The sequence below is a fragment of the Staurois parvus genome, unplaced genomic scaffold (genome assembly GCF_062004578.1).
Source record: "Staurois parvus isolate SC_StPar_1 unplaced genomic scaffold, SC_StPar_1.0 ptg000818l, whole genome shotgun sequence".
NCBI classification, from domain to species: Eukaryota; Metazoa; Chordata; class Amphibia; order Anura; family Ranidae; genus Staurois; species Staurois parvus.
Genome location: NW_028318614.1, coordinates 7,129,914 through 7,148,486, shown reverse-complemented (window position 1 = coordinate 7,148,486; position 18,573 = coordinate 7,129,914). Strand labels below are relative to the sequence as shown.

General features: G+C 45.6%; 1 protein-coding gene across 1 annotated transcript in view; it reads right to left on the bottom strand.

The window, feature by feature from the left end:
- Nucleotides 1-18,198, bottom strand: part of VWCE (von Willebrand factor C and EGF domains) — a 132,039-nt gene extending 113,841 nt beyond the window's left edge. Inside the window, exon 1 of the mRNA XM_089654996.1 lies at nt 17,698-18,198. Coding sequence (XP_089511122.1) covers nt 17,698-17,804 — 107 coding nt within the window. The 5' untranslated portion in view covers nt 17,805-18,198. The remainder of the gene's footprint in view (nt 1-17,697) is intronic.
- Between the last annotated feature and the right edge of the window lie 375 nt (nt 18,199-18,573).

Below are 18,573 nucleotides of genomic sequence, written 5' to 3'. Positions count from 1 at the left end.
GAGACACATGGCGCAGGGTGGCGGTGGATGCAGCAGTATTCGGAAGCCAAACACAGGCCTCGGTTAAAAAGCGGAAGCTGTCAGCAGCGTGAGCAGACGACAGAGGCACATGGCGCAGGGTAGCGGTGGAGGCAGCAGCAATGGAAGGCCATACAGCACCCTATCACAAAATGGAACCCACCAACAGTGTAAGGAGACCTGAAAGTGGCACATGGCGCAGGGTGGCGGTGGAGGCAGCAGTATTCGGAAGACATACACAGGACTAGTTTAAAAAGCGGAAGCCGTCAGCAGCGTGAGCAGACGACAGAGGCACATGGCTCAGGGTGGTGGTGGAGGCAGCAGTATTCGGAAGCCATACACAGGCCTAGGTTAAAAAGCGGAAGCCGTCAGCAGCGTGAGCAGACGACAGAGGCACATGGCGCAGGGTGGCGGTGGAGGCAGCAGTATTCGGAAGCCATACACAGGCCTAGGTTTAAAACTGGAACCCAGCAGCGTGAGCAGACGTATGAGAAGGCGGTACAGGGGCCCGTGGCACAGTGTGGTGATGGGGGCTACAGCAACTGGATGCCAGAAAGTGGCCGATAGGGCTATATACTGCATGACTATATAGGTGGTTTTTATAGTACTTTATTTTGGCCTCCCTCTCAGCAGGTGTGAAAAAGGCCACCATTTTTGAACGGTAGCGAGGGTCCAACAAGGTGGACAGCCAAAAGTCATCCCTCTGTCTGATGGTTATTATTCGGCTGTCCCTACGCAAGCAACCGAGCATGCTATGGGCCATTTGTGCCAAGGAATGCGAGGGACTCCCTGCCTCCATCTCCACAGCATACTGCCACGGTGCGTCTGGGTCCTCTGTCTCCTCCTCCTCCTCTACCAGATGCTCCTGCTCCTCCACTCCTGTCCGCTGAGTGGAAAAACCACCCATTTCACTCAATAATTTCTGAGCACCAATGTCCTCCTCTACCTCCTCCTCTTCTTCCTGTCCTGCCCCCACAGGGGTCATGTGGCGTTGAGATCTGTGCGCCACGTCTACCGCACCCTGACCAGCCATTGTTAACAGCATTTGTTCCAGGACGTGCAGCAGAGGAATGACGTCGTTCATCCCATAGTCCTGCCGACTCACGAATAGCGTGGCCTCCTCAAAGGGCCTGAGCAAGCGGCAGGTGTCACGCATGAGCTGCCAATGGCTGACATCTAAGTTACACAGGGGAGTACCTTTATCCGCTTGTAACATCAGGAAATCGGTGATGGCCTTTCGCTGTTCGTAAAGGCGGTCTAACATATGTAGGGTTGAATTCCACCTTGTTGCAACGTCGCAGATCAGGCGATGCTGTGGAATTCCGTTCTGCCGCTGCAGCTCAAGGAGGGTGTGCTTTGCGGTGTAGGAATGGCTGAAATGCATGCAAAGTTTACGTGACATTTTAAGGATGTCTTGCAGTGGGATGGTGGATTTTAGGAACCGCTTGACAACCAGATTGAACACGTGAGCCATGCATGGCGCATGGCACAACCTTCCTTGACGCAGAGCAGACACCATGTTCTTTCCGTTGTCGGTCAACATGGTTCCGATTTTCAGTTTGCGCGGAGACAGCCATCTGTCGATTTCTCTGTTCATTACACTCAGAAGTTCCTCCCCTGTGTGACTACGTTCGCCAAGGCATACCAGGTGCAGCACAGCGTGACACCGTTGCGCCCTGCACATGTGATATGCCGGTCGGGTAATGGGACTTGGCACGGGGGTGGCGGCTGAGGACACGGCGGAAGAAGAGGTGGTAGAGGCGGACATCTTTGCTGGACCAAGGACGTGCAAACGTGGAGGCAAAAGCGGCGTGACCTGTCCAAGTTGCTGGTGCGGCTGTGCCGGCACCACGTTCACCCAGTGGGCCGTAAATGACATGTACTGTCCCTGACCGTAGTTACAGCTCCACACGTCGGCGCTGCCGTGCACTTTGGCAGAGACCGACATGCTCAAAGACTGGCCCACCATCTCTTCTACATGTGAATGCAGGGCTGGCACTGCCTTTTTGGCGAAGAAATGCCGGCTTGGCACTCTCCACCGCGGCTCGGCACAAGCCATCATTTCTCGGAAAGGTGCTGAGTCCACCACTTGGAAAGGGAGGGACTGCAGCACCAGCAACTTGGACAGGAGGACGTTCAGCTTCTGCACCGTCGGGTGCGTGCTCGCAAACTGTTGTCTCTTGGAAACGGATTCCAAGAAAGACTGCTGACGGAATCCGTGAAGAGGAGTAGCAGGAGAAGGAGCATCTGAACGAGCGGAAGATGCCAACGAGCGACAACTCCCCTCAGCAGAGGTGTTGGAGCCTTGACTGGCTGATAGAGGGCGATTGACGTTGGGTGACGGAGCAAGTAACGGAGTGGGTGATGGAGCGGGGGCTGGGGAAGGCAGAACCGCCGTATCTTTATCACGGTTTTCCCAGGCCACCGAATGGCGACGCTGCATATGCTGACGCAACGCTGTAGTCCCAACATTGGCCCCCTGGCCACGCTTGACTTTCTGGCCACATAGTCGACATACGGCTACGTTTACTTCCTCGGGCGGCGTGACGAAAAATTGCCACACCGCCGAGTAGGAAACTTTGCCCCCGCTACTCCTCACTGGCTGACTGCTACTTCCTTCGTGCACACCGACACCACTACTGGCCATGGTGGTAGGCTGCAGTGGAGCTGGTGCTCTACTCCGTGGCCGTTTGGCTCCACTGACACTGCTGCGACCCTGCTGCCTCCTGGGCAACCCACCGACTGTTTTACTCGCTGGCAAGCTGGCACCCTCTTCTCCTGATGATGCGGAAGCAATAGCCTGATGACGACGAGGCTGCCAAGTGCGATCAGCCTCATCATCATCAATTAGAGTGTCCGCGTCACTACTAGCCCCCTCGGTTGCGTGTGGGTCAGGAGACAGACCTGTCTCTAGACCGGCTACCGAGCCACTCTCCTCGCCAGTACTTCTTCGCCTGGCTGCTGAAGAGGCGGATGTCTCCCTCCGTTCCTGACCGCCCTCTGTTAGCTCTTCCTCACTGTACAGTGGGGCTGAGCCCACAGCATGCGATACTTCGCTTGGTGAGGGAACACCAAAGGACAGGGGCAGGTCGAGGACACGTGATTTCAGTGGGCTTGCTCCCGGGCCATGCCAACTAACGGTTGTGTCTGGCGTACCCACCGACCGTTGGCTGTAGGTGTCAGAGGTGACCTGGGAAGAGGAAGACGACCAGGTCAACCAATCGATGACGGCAGGGTTGTCGGTGGAGACACGACCGCTGGATGACACCGGGAGCACTGGCCTCTGGCTGCGACTAGTGCTGCCTCGACCCCTTCCTCTGCTGCCACGTCTGCTCGCTCCTGAAACATTGCCTCCTCTGCCACTCCTCTGCGTGTTGTCTGACATACTCTTTAATTCAATAAGCACCCCAAAAATAAAACCGGATTTAACTCTTTGATCGTACAATAGTGGTTGTGAAGCAGAAAGTCAGTTTATTTAGCACAATCGGTCAATTGCAGCTTGCCGTTGGCTGGAAACTGTACGTTTATGTCACTGGAATGCACTAATCACCCAAAAAATATTACCGCCAGCCGGCGTGTAAATGGATCTAACTCTTTGAACGTACAATAGTGGTTGTGAAGCAGAAAGTCAGTTTATTGTACACAATCGGTCAATTGCAGCTTGCCGTTGGCTGGAAACTGTACGTTTCTGTCACTGGAATGCACTAATCACCCAAAAAATATTACCGCCACCCGGCGTGTATATGGATTTAACTCTTTGAACGTACAATAGTGGTTGTGAAGCAGAAAGTCAGTTTATTTAGCACAATCGGTCAATTGCAGCTTGCCGTTGGCTGGAAACTGTACGTTTCTGTCACTGGAATGCACTAATCACCCAAAAAATATTACCGCCACCCGGCGTGTAAATGGATCTAACTCTTTGAACGTACAATAGTGGTTGTGAAGCAGAAAGTCAGTTTATTGTACACAATCGGTCAATTGCAGCTTGCCGTTGGCTGGAAACTGTACGTTTCTGTCACTGGAATGCACTAATCACCCAAAAAATATTACCGCCACCCGGCGTGTATATGGATTTAACTCTTTGAACGTACAATAGTGGTTGTGAAGCAGAAAGTCAGTTTATTTAGCACAATCGGTCAATTGCAGCTTGCCGTTGGCTGGAAACTGTACGTTTCTGTCACTGGAATGCACTAATCACCCAAAAAATATTACCGCCACCCGGCGTGTAAATGGATCTAACTCTTTGAACGTACAATAGTGGTTGTGAAGCAGAAAGTCAGTTTATTGTACACAATCGGTCAATTGCAGCTTGCCGTTGGCTGGAAACTGTACGTTTCTGTCACTGGAATGCACTAATCACCCAAAAAATATTACCGCCAGCCGGCGTGTAAATGGATTTAACTCTTTGAACGTACAATAGTGGTTGTGAAGCAGAAAGTCAGTTTATTTAGCACAATCGGTCAATTGCAGCTTGCCGTTGGCTGGAAACTGTACGTTTATGTCACTGGAATGCACTAATCACCCAAAAAATATTACCGCCACCCGGCGTGTAAATGGATCTAACTCTTTGAACGTACAATGGTGGTTGTGAAGCAGAAAGTCAGTTTATTGTACACAATCGGTCAATTGCAGCTTGCCGTTGGCTGGAAACTGTACGTTTCTGTCACTGGAATGCACTAATCACCCAAAAAATATTACCGCCACCCGGCGTGTAAATGGATCTAACTCTTTGAACGTACAATGGTGGTTGTGAAGCAGAAAGTCAGTTTATTGTACACAATCGGTCAATTGCAGCTTGCCGTTGGCTGGAAACTGTACGTTTCTGTCACTGGAATGCACTAATCACCCAAAAAATATTACCGCCACCCGGCGTGTAAATGGATCTAACTCTTTGAACGAACAATGGTGGTTGTGAAGCAGAAAGTCAGTTTATTGTACACAATCGGTCAATTGCAGCTTGCCGTTGGCTAGAAACTGTACGTTTCTGTCACTGGAATGCACTAATCACCCAAAAAATATTACCGCCACCCGGCGTGTAAATGGATCTAACTCTTTGAACGTACAATGGTGGTTGTGAAGCAGAAAGTCAGTTTATTGTACACAATCGGTCAATTGCAGCTTGCCGTTGGCTGGAAACTGTACGTTTCTGTCACTGGAATGCACTAATCACCCAAAAAATATTACCGCCACCCGGCGTGTAAATGGATCTAACTCTTTGAACGTACAATGGTGGTTGTGAAGCAGAAAGTCAGTTTATTGTACACAATCGGTCAATTGCAGCTTGCCGTTGGCTGGAAACTGTACGTTTCTGTCACTGGAATGCACTAATCACCCAAAAAATATTACCGCCACCCGGCGTGTAAATGGATCTAACTCTTTGAACGAACAATGGTGGTTGTGAAGCAGAAAGTCAGTTTATTGTACACAATCGGTCAATTGCAGCTTGCCGTTGGCTGGAAACTGTACGTTTCTGTCACTGGAATGCACTAATCACCCAAAAAATATTACCGCCAGCCGGCGTGTAAATGGATTTAACTCTTTGAACGTACAATAGTGGTTGTGAAGCAGAAAGTCAGTTTATTTAGCACAATCGGTCAATTGCAGCTTGCCGTTGGCTGGAAACTGTACGTTTATGTCACTGGAATGCACTAATCACCCAAAAAATATTACCGCCACCCGGCGTGTAAATGGATCTAACTCTTTGAACGTACAATAGTGGTTGTGAAGCAGAAAGTCAGTTTATTTAGCACAATCGGTCAATTGCAGCTTGCCGTTGGCTGGAAACTGTACGTTTCTGTCACTGGAATGCACTAATCACCCAAAAAATATTACCGCCACCCGGCGTGTAAATGGATCTAACTCTTTGAACGTACAATAGTGGTTGTGAAGCAGAAAGTCAGTTTATTGTACACAATCGGTCAATTGCAGCTTGCCGTTGGCTGGAAACTGTACGTTTCTGTCACTGGAATGCACTAATCACCCAAAAAATATTACCGCCAGCCGGCGTGTAAATGGATTTAACTCTTTGAACGTACAATAGTGGTTGTGAAGCAGAAAGTCAGTTTATTTAGCACAATCGGTCAATTGCAGCTTGCCGTTGGCTGGAAACTGTACGTTTATGTCACTGGAATGCACTAATCACCCAAAAAATATTACCGCCACCCGGCGTGTAAATGGATCTAACTCTTTGAACGTACAATGGTGGTTGTGAAGCAGAAAGTCAGTTTATTGTACACAATCGGTCAATTGCAGCTTGCCGTTGGCTGGAAACTGTACGTTTCTGTCACTGGAATGCACTAATCACCCAAAAAATATTACCGCCACCCGGCGTGTAAATGGATCTAACTCTTTGAACGTACAATGGTGGTTGTGAAGCAGAAAGTCAGTTTATTGTACACAATCGGTCAATTGCAGCTTGCCGTTGGCTGGAAACTGTACGTTTCTGTCACTGGAATGCACTAATCACCCAAAAAATATTACCGCCACCCGGCGTGTAAATGGATCTAACTCTTTGAACGAACAATGGTGGTTGTGAAGCAGAAAGTCAGTTTATTGTACACAATCGGTCAATTGCAGCTTGCCGTTGGCTAGAAACTGTACGTTTCTGTCACTGGAATGCACTAATCACCCAAAAAATATTACCGCCACCCGGCGTGTAAATGGATCTAACTCTTTGAACGTACAATGGTGGTTGTGAAGCAGAAAGTCAGTTTATTGTACACAATCGGTCAATTGCAGCTTGCCGTTGGCTGGAAACTGTACGTTTCTGTCACTGGAATGCACTAATCACCCAAAAAATATTACCGCCACCCGGCGTGTAAATGGATCTAACTCTTTGAACGTACAATGGTGGTTGTGAAGCAGAAAGTCAGTTTATTGTACACAATCGGTCAATTGCAGCTTGCCGTTGGCTGGAAACTGTACGTTTCTGTCACTGGAATGCACTAATCACCCAAAAAATATTACCGCCACCCGGCGTGTAAATGGATCTAACTCTTTGAACGAACAATGGTGGTTGTGAAGCAGAAAGTCAGTTTATTGTACACAATCGGTCAATTGCAGCTTGCCGTTGGCTGGAAACTGTACGTTTCTGTCACTGGAATGCACTAATCACCCAAAAAATATTACCGCCAGCCGGCGTGTAAATGGATTTAACTCTTTGAACGTACAATAGTGGTTGTGAAGCAGAAAGTCAGTTTATTTAGCACAATCGGTCAATTGCAGCTTGCCGTTGGCTGGAAACTGTACGTTTATGTCACTGGAATGCACTAATCACCCAAAAAATATTACCGCCACCCGGCGTGTAAATGGATCTAACTCTTTGAACGTACAATGGTGGTTGTGAAGCAGAAAGTCAGTTTATTGTACACAATCGGTCAATTGCAGCTTGCCGTTGGCTGGAAACTGTACGTTTCTGTCACTGGAATGCACTAATCACCCAAAAAATATTACCGCCACCCGGCGTGTAAATGGATCTAACTCTTTGAACGTACAATAGTGGTTGTGAAGCAGAAAGTCAGTTTATTGTACACAATCGGTCAATTGCAGCTTGCCGTTGGCTGGAAACTGTACGTTTCTGTCACTGGAATGCACTAATCACCCAAAAAATATTACCGCCAGCCGGCGTGTAAATGGATTTAACTCTTTGAACGTACAATAGTGGTTGTGAAGCAGAAAGTCAGTTTATTTAGCACAATCGGTCAATTGCAGCTTGCCGTTGGCTGGAAACTGTACGTTTATGTCACTGGAATGCACTAATCACCCAAAAAATATTACCGCCACCCGGCGTGTAAATGGATCTAACTCTTTGAACGTACAATGGTGGTTGTGAAGCAGAAAGTCAGTTTATTGTACACAATCGGTCAATTGCAGCTTGCCGTTGGCTGGAAACTGTACGTTTCTGTCACTGGAATGCACTAATCACCCAAAAAATATTACCGCCACCCGGCGTGTAAATGGATCTAACTCTTTGAACGTACAATGGTGGTTGTGAAGCAGAAAGTCAGTTTATTGTACACAATCGGTCAATTGCAGCTTGCCGTTGGCTGGAAACTGTACGTTTCTGTCACTGGAATGCACTAATCACCCAAAAAATATTACCGCCACCCGGCGTGTAAATGGATCTAACTCTTTGAACGAACAATGGTGGTTGTGAAGCAGAAAGTCAGTTTATTGTACACAATCGGTCAATTGCAGCTTGCCGTTGGCTGGAAACTGTACGTTTATGTCACTGGAATGCACTAATCACCCAAAAAATATTACCGCCACCCGGCGTGTAAATGGATCTAACTCTTTGAACGTACAATGGTGGTTGTGAAGCAGAAAGTCAGTTTATTGTACATAATCGGTCAATTGCAGCTTGCCGTTGGCTGGAAACTGTACGTTTCTGTCACTGGAATGCACTAATCACCCAAAAAATATTACCGCCAGCCGGCGTGTAAATGGATTTAACTCTTTGAACGTACAATAGTGGTTGTGAAGCAGAAAGTCAGTTTATTTAGCACAATCGGTCAATTGCAGCTTGCCGTTGGCTGGAAACTGTACGTTTATGTCACTGGAATGCACTAATCACCCAAAAAATATTACCACCACCCGGCGTGTAAATGGATCTAACTCTTTGAACGTACAATGGTGGTTGTGAAGCAGAAAGTCAGTTTATTGTACACAATTGGTCAATTGCAGCTTGCCGTTGGCTGGAAACTGTACGTTTCTGTCACTGGAATGCACTAATCACCCAAAAAATATTACCGCCACCCGGCGTGTAAATGGATCTAACTCTTTGAACGTACAATGGTGGTTGTGAAGCAGAAAGTCAGTTTATTGTACACAATCGGTCAATTGCAGCTTGCCGTTGGCTGGAAACTGTACGTTTCTGTCACTGGAATGCACTAATCACCCAAAAAATATTACCGCCACCCGGCGTGTAAATGGATCTAACTCTTTGAACGAACAATGGTGGTTGTGAAGCAGAAAGTCAGTTTATTGTACACAATCGGTCAATTGCAGCTTGCCGTTGGCTGGAAACTGTACGTTTCTGTCACTGGAATGCACTAATCACCCAAAAAATATTACCGCCAGCCGGCGTGTAAATGGATTTAACTCTTTGAACGTACAATAGTGGTTGTGAAGCAGAAAGTCAGTTTATTTAGCACAATCGGTCAATTGCAGCTTGCCGTTGGCTGGAAACTGTACGTTTATGTCACTGGAATGCACTAATCACCCAAAAAATATTACCGCCACCCGGCGTGTAAATGGATCTAACTCTTTGAACGTACAATGGTGGTTGTGAAGCAGAAAGTCCGTTTATTGTACACAATCGGTCAATTGCAGCTTGCCGTTGGCTGGAAACTGTACGTTTCTGTCACTGGAATGCACTAATCACCCAAAAAATATTACCGCCAGCCGGCGTGTAAATGGATTTAACTCTTTGAACGTACAATAGTGGTTGTGAAGCAGAAAGTCAGTTTATTTAGCACAATCGGTCAATTGCAGCTTGCCGTTGGCTGGAAACTGTACGTTTCTGTCACTGGAATGCACTAATCACCCAAAAAATATTACCGCCAGCCGGCGTGTAAATGGATTTAACTCTTTGAACGTACAATAGTGGTTGTGAAGCAGAAAGTCAGTTTATTTAGCACAATCGGTCAATTGCAGCTTGCCGTTGGCTGGAAACTGTACGTTTATGTCACTGGAATGCACTAATCACCCAAAAAATATTACCGCCACCCGGCGTGTAAATGGATCTAACTCTTTGAACGTACAATGGTGGTTGTGAAGCAGAAAGTCAGTTTATTGTACACAATCGGTCAATTGCAGCTTGCCGTTGGCTGGAAACTGTACGTTTCTGTCACTGGAATGCACTAATCACCCAAAAAATATTACCGCCACCCGGCGTGTAAATGGATCTAACTCTTTGAACGTACAATGGTGGTTGTGAAGCAGAAAGTCAGTTTATTGTACACAATCGGTCAATTGCAGCTTGCCGTTGGCTGGAAACTGTACGTTTCTGTCACTGGAATGCACTAATCACCCAAAAAATATTACCGCCACCCGGCGTGTAAATGGATCTAACTCTTTGAACGAACAATGGTGGTTGTGAAGCAGAAAGTCAGTTTATTGTACACAATCGGTCAATTGCAGCTTGCCGTTGGCTAGAAACTGTACGTTTCTGTCACTGGAATGCACTAATCACCCAAAAAATATTACCGCCACCCGGCGTGTAAATGGATCTAACTCTTTGAACGTACAATGGTGGTTGTGAAGCAGAAAGTCAGTTTATTGTACACAATCGGTCAATTGCAGCTTGCCGTTGGCTGGAAACTGTACGTTTCTGTCACTGGAATGCACTAATCACCCAAAAAATATTACCGCCACCCGGCGTGTAAATGGATCTAACTCTTTGAACGTACAATGGTGGTTGTGAAGCAGAAAGTCAGTTTATTGTACACAATCGGTCAATTGCAGCTTGCCGTTGGCTGGAAACTGTACGTTTCTGTCACTGGAATGCACTAATCACCCAAAAAATATTACCGCCACCCGGCGTGTAAATGGATCTAACTCTTTGAACGAACAATGGTGGTTGTGAAGCAGAAAGTCAGTTTATTGTACACAATCGGTCAATTGCAGCTTGCCGTTGGCTGGAAACTGTACGTTTCTGTCACTGGAATGCACTAATCACCCAAAAAATATTACCGCCAGCCGGCGTGTAAATGGATTTAACTCTTTGAACGTACAATAGTGGTTGTGAAGCAGAAAGTCAGTTTATTTAGCACAATCGGTCAATTGCAGCTTGCCGTTGGCTGGAAACTGTACGTTTATGTCACTGGAATGCACTAATCACCCAAAAAATATTACCGCCACCCGGCGTGTAAATGGATCTAACTCTTTGAACGTACAATGGTGGTTGTGAAGCAGAAAGTCAGTTTATTGTACATAATCGGTCAATTGCAGCTTGCCGTTGGCTGGAAACTGTACGTTTATGTCACTGGAATGCACTAATCACCCAAAAAATATTACCGCCAGCCGGCGTGTAAATGGATTTAACTCTTTGAACGTACAATAGTGGTTGTGAAGCAGAAAGTCAGTTTATTTAGCACAATCGGTCAATTGCAGCTTGCCGTTGGCTGGAAACTGTACGTTTATGTCACTGGAATGCACTAATCACCCAAAAAATATTACCACCACCCGGCGTGTAAATGGATCTAACTCTTTGAACGTACAATGGTGGTTGTGAAGCAGAAAGTCAGTTTATTGTACACAATTGGTCAATTGCAGCTTGCCGTTGGCTGGAAACTGTACGTTTCTGTCACTGGAATGCACTAATCACCCAAAAAATATTACCGCCACCCGGCGTGTAAATGGATCTAACTCTTTGAACGTACAATGGTGGTTGTGAAGCAGAAAGTCAGTTTATTGTACACAATCGGTCAATTGCAGCTTGCCGTTGGCTGGAAACTGTACGTTTCTGTCACTGGAATGCACTAATCACCCAAAAAATATTACCGCCACCCGGCGTGTAAATGGATCTAACTCTTTGAACGAACAATGGTGGTTGTGAAGCAGAAAGTCAGTTTATTGTACACAATCGGTCAATTGCAGCTTGCCGTTGGCTGGAAACTGTACGTTTCTGTCACTGGAATGCACTAATCACCCAAAAAATATTACCGCCAGCCGGCGTGTAAATGGATTTAACTCTTTGAACGTACAATAGTGGTTGTGAAGCAGAAAGTCAGTTTATTTAGCACAATCGGTCAATTGCAGCTTGCCGTTGGCTGGAAACTGTACGTTTATGTCACTGGAATGCACTAATCACCCAAAAAATATTACCGCCACCCGGCGTGTAAATGGATCTAACTCTTTGAACGTACAATAGTGGTTGTGAAGCAGAAAGTCAGTTTATTGTACATAATCGGTCAATTGCAGCTTGCCGTTGGCTGGAAACTGTACGTTTATGTCACTGGAATGCACTAATCACCCAAAAAATATTACCACCACCCGGCGTGTAAATGGATCTAACTCTTTGAACGTACAATGGTGGTTGTGAAGCAGAAAGTCAGTTTATTGTACACAATTGGTCAATTGCAGCTTGCCGTTGGCTGGAAACTGTACGTTTCTGTCACTGGAATGCACTAATCACCCAAAAAATATTACCGCCACCCGGCGTGTAAATGGATCTAACTCTTTGAACGTACAATGGTGGTTGTGAAGCAGAAAGTCAGTTTATTGTACACAATCGGTCAATTGCAGCTTGCCGTTGGCTGGAAACTGTACGTTTCTGTCACTGGAATGCACTAATCACCCAAAAAATATTACCGCCACCCGGCGTGTAAATGGATCTAACTCTTTGAACGAACAATGGTGGTTGTGAAGCAGAAAGTCAGTTTATTGTACACAATCGGTCAATTGCAGCTTGCCGTTGGCTGGAAACTGTACGTTTCTGTCACTGGAATGCACTAATCACCCAAAAAATATTACCGCCAGCCGGCGTGTAAATGGATTTAACTCTTTGAACGTACAATAGTGGTTGTGAAGCAGAAAGTCAGTTTATTTAGCACAATCGGTCAATTGCAGCTTGCCGTTGGCTGGAAACTGTACGTTTATGTCACTGGAATGCACTAATCACCCAAAAAATATTACCGCCACCCGGCGTGTAAATGGATCTAACTCTTTGAACGTACAATGGTGGTTGTGAAGCAGAAAGTCAGTTTATTGTACATAATCGGTCAATTGCAGCTTGCCGTTGGCTGGAAACTGTACGTTTCTGTCACTGGAATGCACTAATCACCCAAAAAATATTACCGCCAGCCGGCGTGTAAATGGATTTAACTCTTTGAACGTACAATAGTGGTTGTGAAGCAGAAAGTCAGTTTATTTAGCACAATCGGTCAATTGCAGCTTGCCGTTGGCTGGAAACTGTACGTTTATGTCACTGGAATGCACTAATCACCCAAAAAATATTACCACCACCCGGCGTGTAAATGGATCTAACTCTTTGAACGTACAATGGTGGTTGTGAAGCAGAAAGTCAGTTTATTGTACACAATTGGTCAATTGCAGCTTGCCGTTGGCTGGAAACTGTACGTTTCTGTCACTGGAATGCACTAATCACCCAAAAAATATTACCGCCACCCGGCGTGTAAATGGATCTAACTCTTTGAACGTACAATGGTGGTTGTGAAGCAGAAAGTCAGTTTATTGTACACAATCGGTCAATTGCAGCTTGCCGTTGGCTGGAAACTGTACGTTTCTGTCACTGGAATGCACTAATCACCCAAAAAATATTACCGCCACCCGGCGTGTAAATGGATCTAACTCTTTGAACGAACAATGGTGGTTGTGAAGCAGAAAGTCAGTTTATTGTACACAATCGGTCAATTGCAGCTTGCCGTTGGCTGGAAACTGTACGTTTCTGTCACTGGAATGCACTAATCACCCAAAAAATATTACCGCCAGCCGGCGTGTAAATGGATTTAACTCTTTGAACGTACAATAGTGGTTGTGAAGCAGAAAGTCAGTTTATTTAGCACAATCGGTCAATTGCAGCTTGCCGTTGGCTGGAAACTGTACGTTTATGTCACTGGAATGCACTAATCACCCAAAAAATATTACCGCCACCCGGCGTGTAAATGGATCTAACTCTTTGAACGTACAATGGTGGTTGTGAAGCAGAAAGTCAGTTTATTGTACACAATCGGTCAATTGCAGCTTGCCGTTGGCTGGAAACTGTACGTTTCTGTCACTGGAATGCACTAATCACCCAAAAAATATTACCGCCAGCCGGCGTGTAAATGGATTTAACTCTTTGAACGTACAATAGTGGTTGTGAAGCAGAAAGTCAGTTTATTTAGCACAATCGGTCAATTGCAGCTTGCCGTTGGCTGGAAACTGTACGTTTATGTCACTGGAATGCACTAATCACCCAAAAAATATTACCGCCACCCGGCGTGTAAATGGATCTAACTCTTTGAACGTACAATGGTGGTTGTGAAGCAGAAAGTCAGTTTATTGTACACAATCGGTCAATTGCAGCTTGCCGTTGGCTGGAAACTGTACGTTTCTGTCACTGGAATGCACTAATCACCCAAAAAATATTACCGCCAGCCGGCGTGTAAATGGATTTAACTCTTTGAACGTACAATAGTGGTTGTGAAGCAGAAAGTCAGTTTATTTTGCACAATCGGCAAACTGCAGCACCAACTGTGCACGACAGCCACCAAAAAAAAAAGGGTGTATGTCACTTTAAATTTTCGATTCTTTGATAGCTGTGTCCCTGAGTAACGATTCTGTGTCCCTGAGTAACGATTCTGTGTCCCTGAGTAACAATTCTGTGTCCCTGAGTAACGATTCTGTGTCCCTGAGTAACGATTCTGTGTCCCTGAGTAACAATTCTGTGTCCCTGAGTAACGATTCTGTGTCCCTGAGTAACAATTCTGTGTCCCTGAGTAACAATTCTGTGTCCCTGAGTAACGATTCTGTGTCCCTGAGTAAAGATTCTGTGTCCCTGAGTAACAATTCTGTGTCCCTGAGTAACGATTCTGTGTCCCTGAGTAACGATTCTGTGTCCCTGAGTAACGATTCTGTGTCCCTGAGTAACGATTCTGTGGCCCTAAAGTCTCTGTGGCCCTAACTCTGTTCCTTAATACAGACAGGTCTGTCTCTCTTGAATGACCGGAGGCTAATGGAGAATTCTAAGATGGCCGCGATTTATAGCTCCACCATTACACAGTGCTGGCTGGCTGCTGATTGGCTAATGCGATCACATGTCATGATTCATGACTCATGAATGCATTATGGGTCAGCGCGCCTTGTCTGCGCGCCTTCCCAGAGATCCCCGCCCCATCTTCTCTGTCCATTTTCTCCTGTCGCCACACATGTCGCCGCCATTTTTGGGAAAATTCGATTCGTGCATCCGAAATTTGCTAATCTTCGGATTCGTCGCGAATCGAATTTTTCCAAATCTTCGGAACGAATTCCACTTCGTCATGTTCGATTCGCTCATCTCTATACATAACCTCAGAGCCACAATCAGTATCATAGTGAGCAGGGGCGGACTGACCATATGGAAACTTGGGCACTGCCCGAGGGCCCGGATTCAGTAGGGGGCCCCATGAGATGCCCCTGGTACCTTTTTCATAGGCTTTTTTTGAGTTTGGCCAAGGACACAGGGGCCCCATGATCCCTTATTGCCTGGGGGCCCCATGAGTTGTCAGTCCACCCCTAATAGTGAGACAACCAGAAACATTTCTGCAGAGCCAAAATCAGTATTACAGTGAGGGAACCAGAGATAAACTCAGTACAGTACTAATACAACTGAGACCATATCCACAGAGACAAAGTCAGTACTGGAGTGAGAGAAACTAGAAAAAAATTACTGTCCAGGAGAAAAATACAATTGCAAAATCCAACAGATAGTTCAATGCACCATATACTTAACGATCATATTGATCTATTCACTTTACTACAATTGGATATTCTGTCCAGACAGACCAATCAAAATATTTTCAATAAAATTTACTAAATTTGAGCAAAACCTTAACACAGAATATGCTTTCTCTATAATTCATAGATGCTATCATATATTACAATTCTGTGAGGAGTCTTTCAATCAGATTGTTAAGTGTATTGCCACTATAGCATACATTGACACCCTAACACATACTAACATACCCAAACACACATACTGACACATACACATCATTCCCTACCTGCCTACCCTGTGTTACAGACAGCTTTGCTACAGCCCGTCCACTGTGTGCCCTCAGTGTCACCATCTCAAGTGACTCCTTACAGCAGCTGCTTCTGCTACTTCCCAGCCTGACCCTGTTACTTGCACCATGCGCCTATCACTGTATACAGGTGTGAGTGGAATTCAGCCCCGCAGTGGTACATAGTTTGAAGCAGAAGCAGTGGTGCTGCACTATTCTCTGCAGGAGTGCCAAGACACCACTTTCTGCAGCCAGTAACTACTTTTCCACCCTCTGCTGTGTTTGCCACTCACTGGGGCCCTTGAGAGGGTGGAGGCCCTGGGCAATTGTCCAATTTGTCCACCCTTAAAGTGGTAGTAAAATCTGCAAAAAAAAATTCCCCCTGCAAGTTAAGGGCATAATGTGCTAGTGTACATTGCATACCAGCACATTATGAAAGACTTACCTTGGCTGATTCAGGGCACAGATGGGTTCATGCAGATAAAGGCACATTGAGGAAGATTTCTGCCAGATCCATGCATCGGATCAAGACAGCAGCTGCTAAAATACCATTACATAGCAGCAAACAGATATTTGAAGCTGCTGGTGCCTCTGGAGTCCCACGGACATCAAGGTGTAGAGTCCTCCAGAGTCTTGCAACTGTGCATAAACCTTCTATTCGGCCACCACTAACCAATGCTCACAAGCAGAAATGGCTGCATTGGGCAAAAAAATACATGAAGACTAATTTTCAAACAGTCCTGTTCACTGATGAGTGCAACCCTGGATGGTCCAGATGGATGGAGTAGTGTATGGTTGGTGGACGGCCACCCTGTTCCAACAAGGCTGCAACGTCAGCAAGGCGGTGGTGGAGTCATGTTTTGGGCTGGAATCATAGGAACAGAGCTGATCGGCCCCTTTAGGGTCCCCGAAGGTGTAAGGATGACCTCTGCAAAGTATGTGGAGTTTATGACTGACCACTTTCTTCCCTGGTACAGAAGGAAGAACTATGCTTTCCGTAATAAAATCATCTTCATGCATGACAATGCTGCATTGAATACCTCTGCATCAATGGCTGCTATGGGGATAAAAGGAGAGAAAGTCATGTTGTGGCCTCCATCCTCCCCTGACCTCAATCCTATTGAGAACCTTTGGAGCATCCTCAAGCAAAAGATCTATGAGGGTGGGAGGCAGTTTACATCCAAACAGCAGCTCTGGGAGGCTATTCTGACATCTTGCAAACAAATTCAAGCAGAAACTGTCCAAAAACTCACAAGTTCAATGGATGCAAGACTTGTGAAGCTATCAAATAAGGGGTCCTATGTTACAATGTAACGTGACCTGTTAAAATTTTAAAAAGTTAAAATGTTGTTAAAAGTTTGATTGAAATAGCTTTTGATTTCAGTAAATATGCTGCAAACACAACAAATGACAATTTTCAGTTCTTTACAGCCTATAAAGTGTTTTGAAACTTACTGTGCGTAATAATTTGGAACAGTGCATTGGAAGTTTTTTATGTTTACAGCGCTGAGTGAACTATTGGCACTTTATAAATACTGTATAATAATAATGTTTAAAAAAAATCCTGTTATCATTAGGAGGTTTGTTCAATAAAATTTGAATTGTACTCTTAATAGTTGGTAACATGAGAATTATGCTGACTGTTATTTACATCAATTATTTAGGTAAATGAGAAAAATATCATTTGCATAATAATTTGGAACAGGGTGTAGCTATACCATGACCTGGGGAAATGAAAACCTTTGCAGACATGCAGGTTAAATTCCCGTCATTATAATTGATGGTCCCATGTGTTGTAAAACTGCATGTCTGTATATAGTGCAGTGTCCCTGTAATGTAATACAGGAGTATTGTGCCTTGCCTGTGTTTAGTACAGTAGTAGTGTAATGCTGTCCTGCAGTGTCAGTGCGCATGCCCGTGGATTCCTGTTTTACAGTCACCATTCCTCTGAGTCATAGCATCTGTGTCAATATACCTCTGTCCTGTCATTGCTGACGACTTCTTCCTCCCGTTATAAATTCTTCCTTCTCTTCCAGAAGTGAGGAGGAGTATGCAGGACATCCTCATCCAAAATGGGATCATGATGTGCGCTTGAACCAGCCCCGAATCCAGTGACCAATAGTGAGTGGGATCCCCCTGCGCTCCCCTTAGTCGATTGTTCGCCTCTTTAAAGTAAAAAAATATTGCTTTGCCTTTCTTTCACTTCTCAGCATCAGCTCTGCTTCACTATATGTACTTTCTTTTCTGAAGCTCCATTCACACCCGCTTTCTCTTGTCCTCTAATGATCTGCGTCCCAAATTTGTCGCCTGCCTTGTCCCTCTCTCATAGGAAATTTGTTGCCTGTGTCCCTGTTGCGTACGACTCTTTCCCTTGACTCATTTATCTGCAGTGCTAACATGGCAATCTATCACCTTCTAAAACTCTCCATCCTCCCTCTGTAGCTCTCTGTGCTTTGACTCACTTTCTCCCTCTCCGCTTTGCTGATGGAATTGATGGGATAGGAGCCCCTCACATCATACTAAGAAGGAAGTGGCCCCACAGTGACATCTGGGAACGGATAGAAAGCTTTGCCAGATGCAGATCTCTCTATCCGCTCCCAGATGTCACACTCTGTGATGTGCCAAGATTGCGTGTGTCTATCTGCTCTCGGTGACTGTGTGTTTGGAACCCGTGTGTTTACTAGGCACTTGTGCGACTTTGTGTATGTGCAAATAAAGCCTGCAGGGGCTATGTTCTAAACTTCCTGTGCAAAAAAAAGATCTAACCTAAACAAATATTTGTTACACTCCGCTTTTATTTATGTTTTTCTTCTTTGCATTTTTTTTTGCAGAACGAAAAACACATGGACAG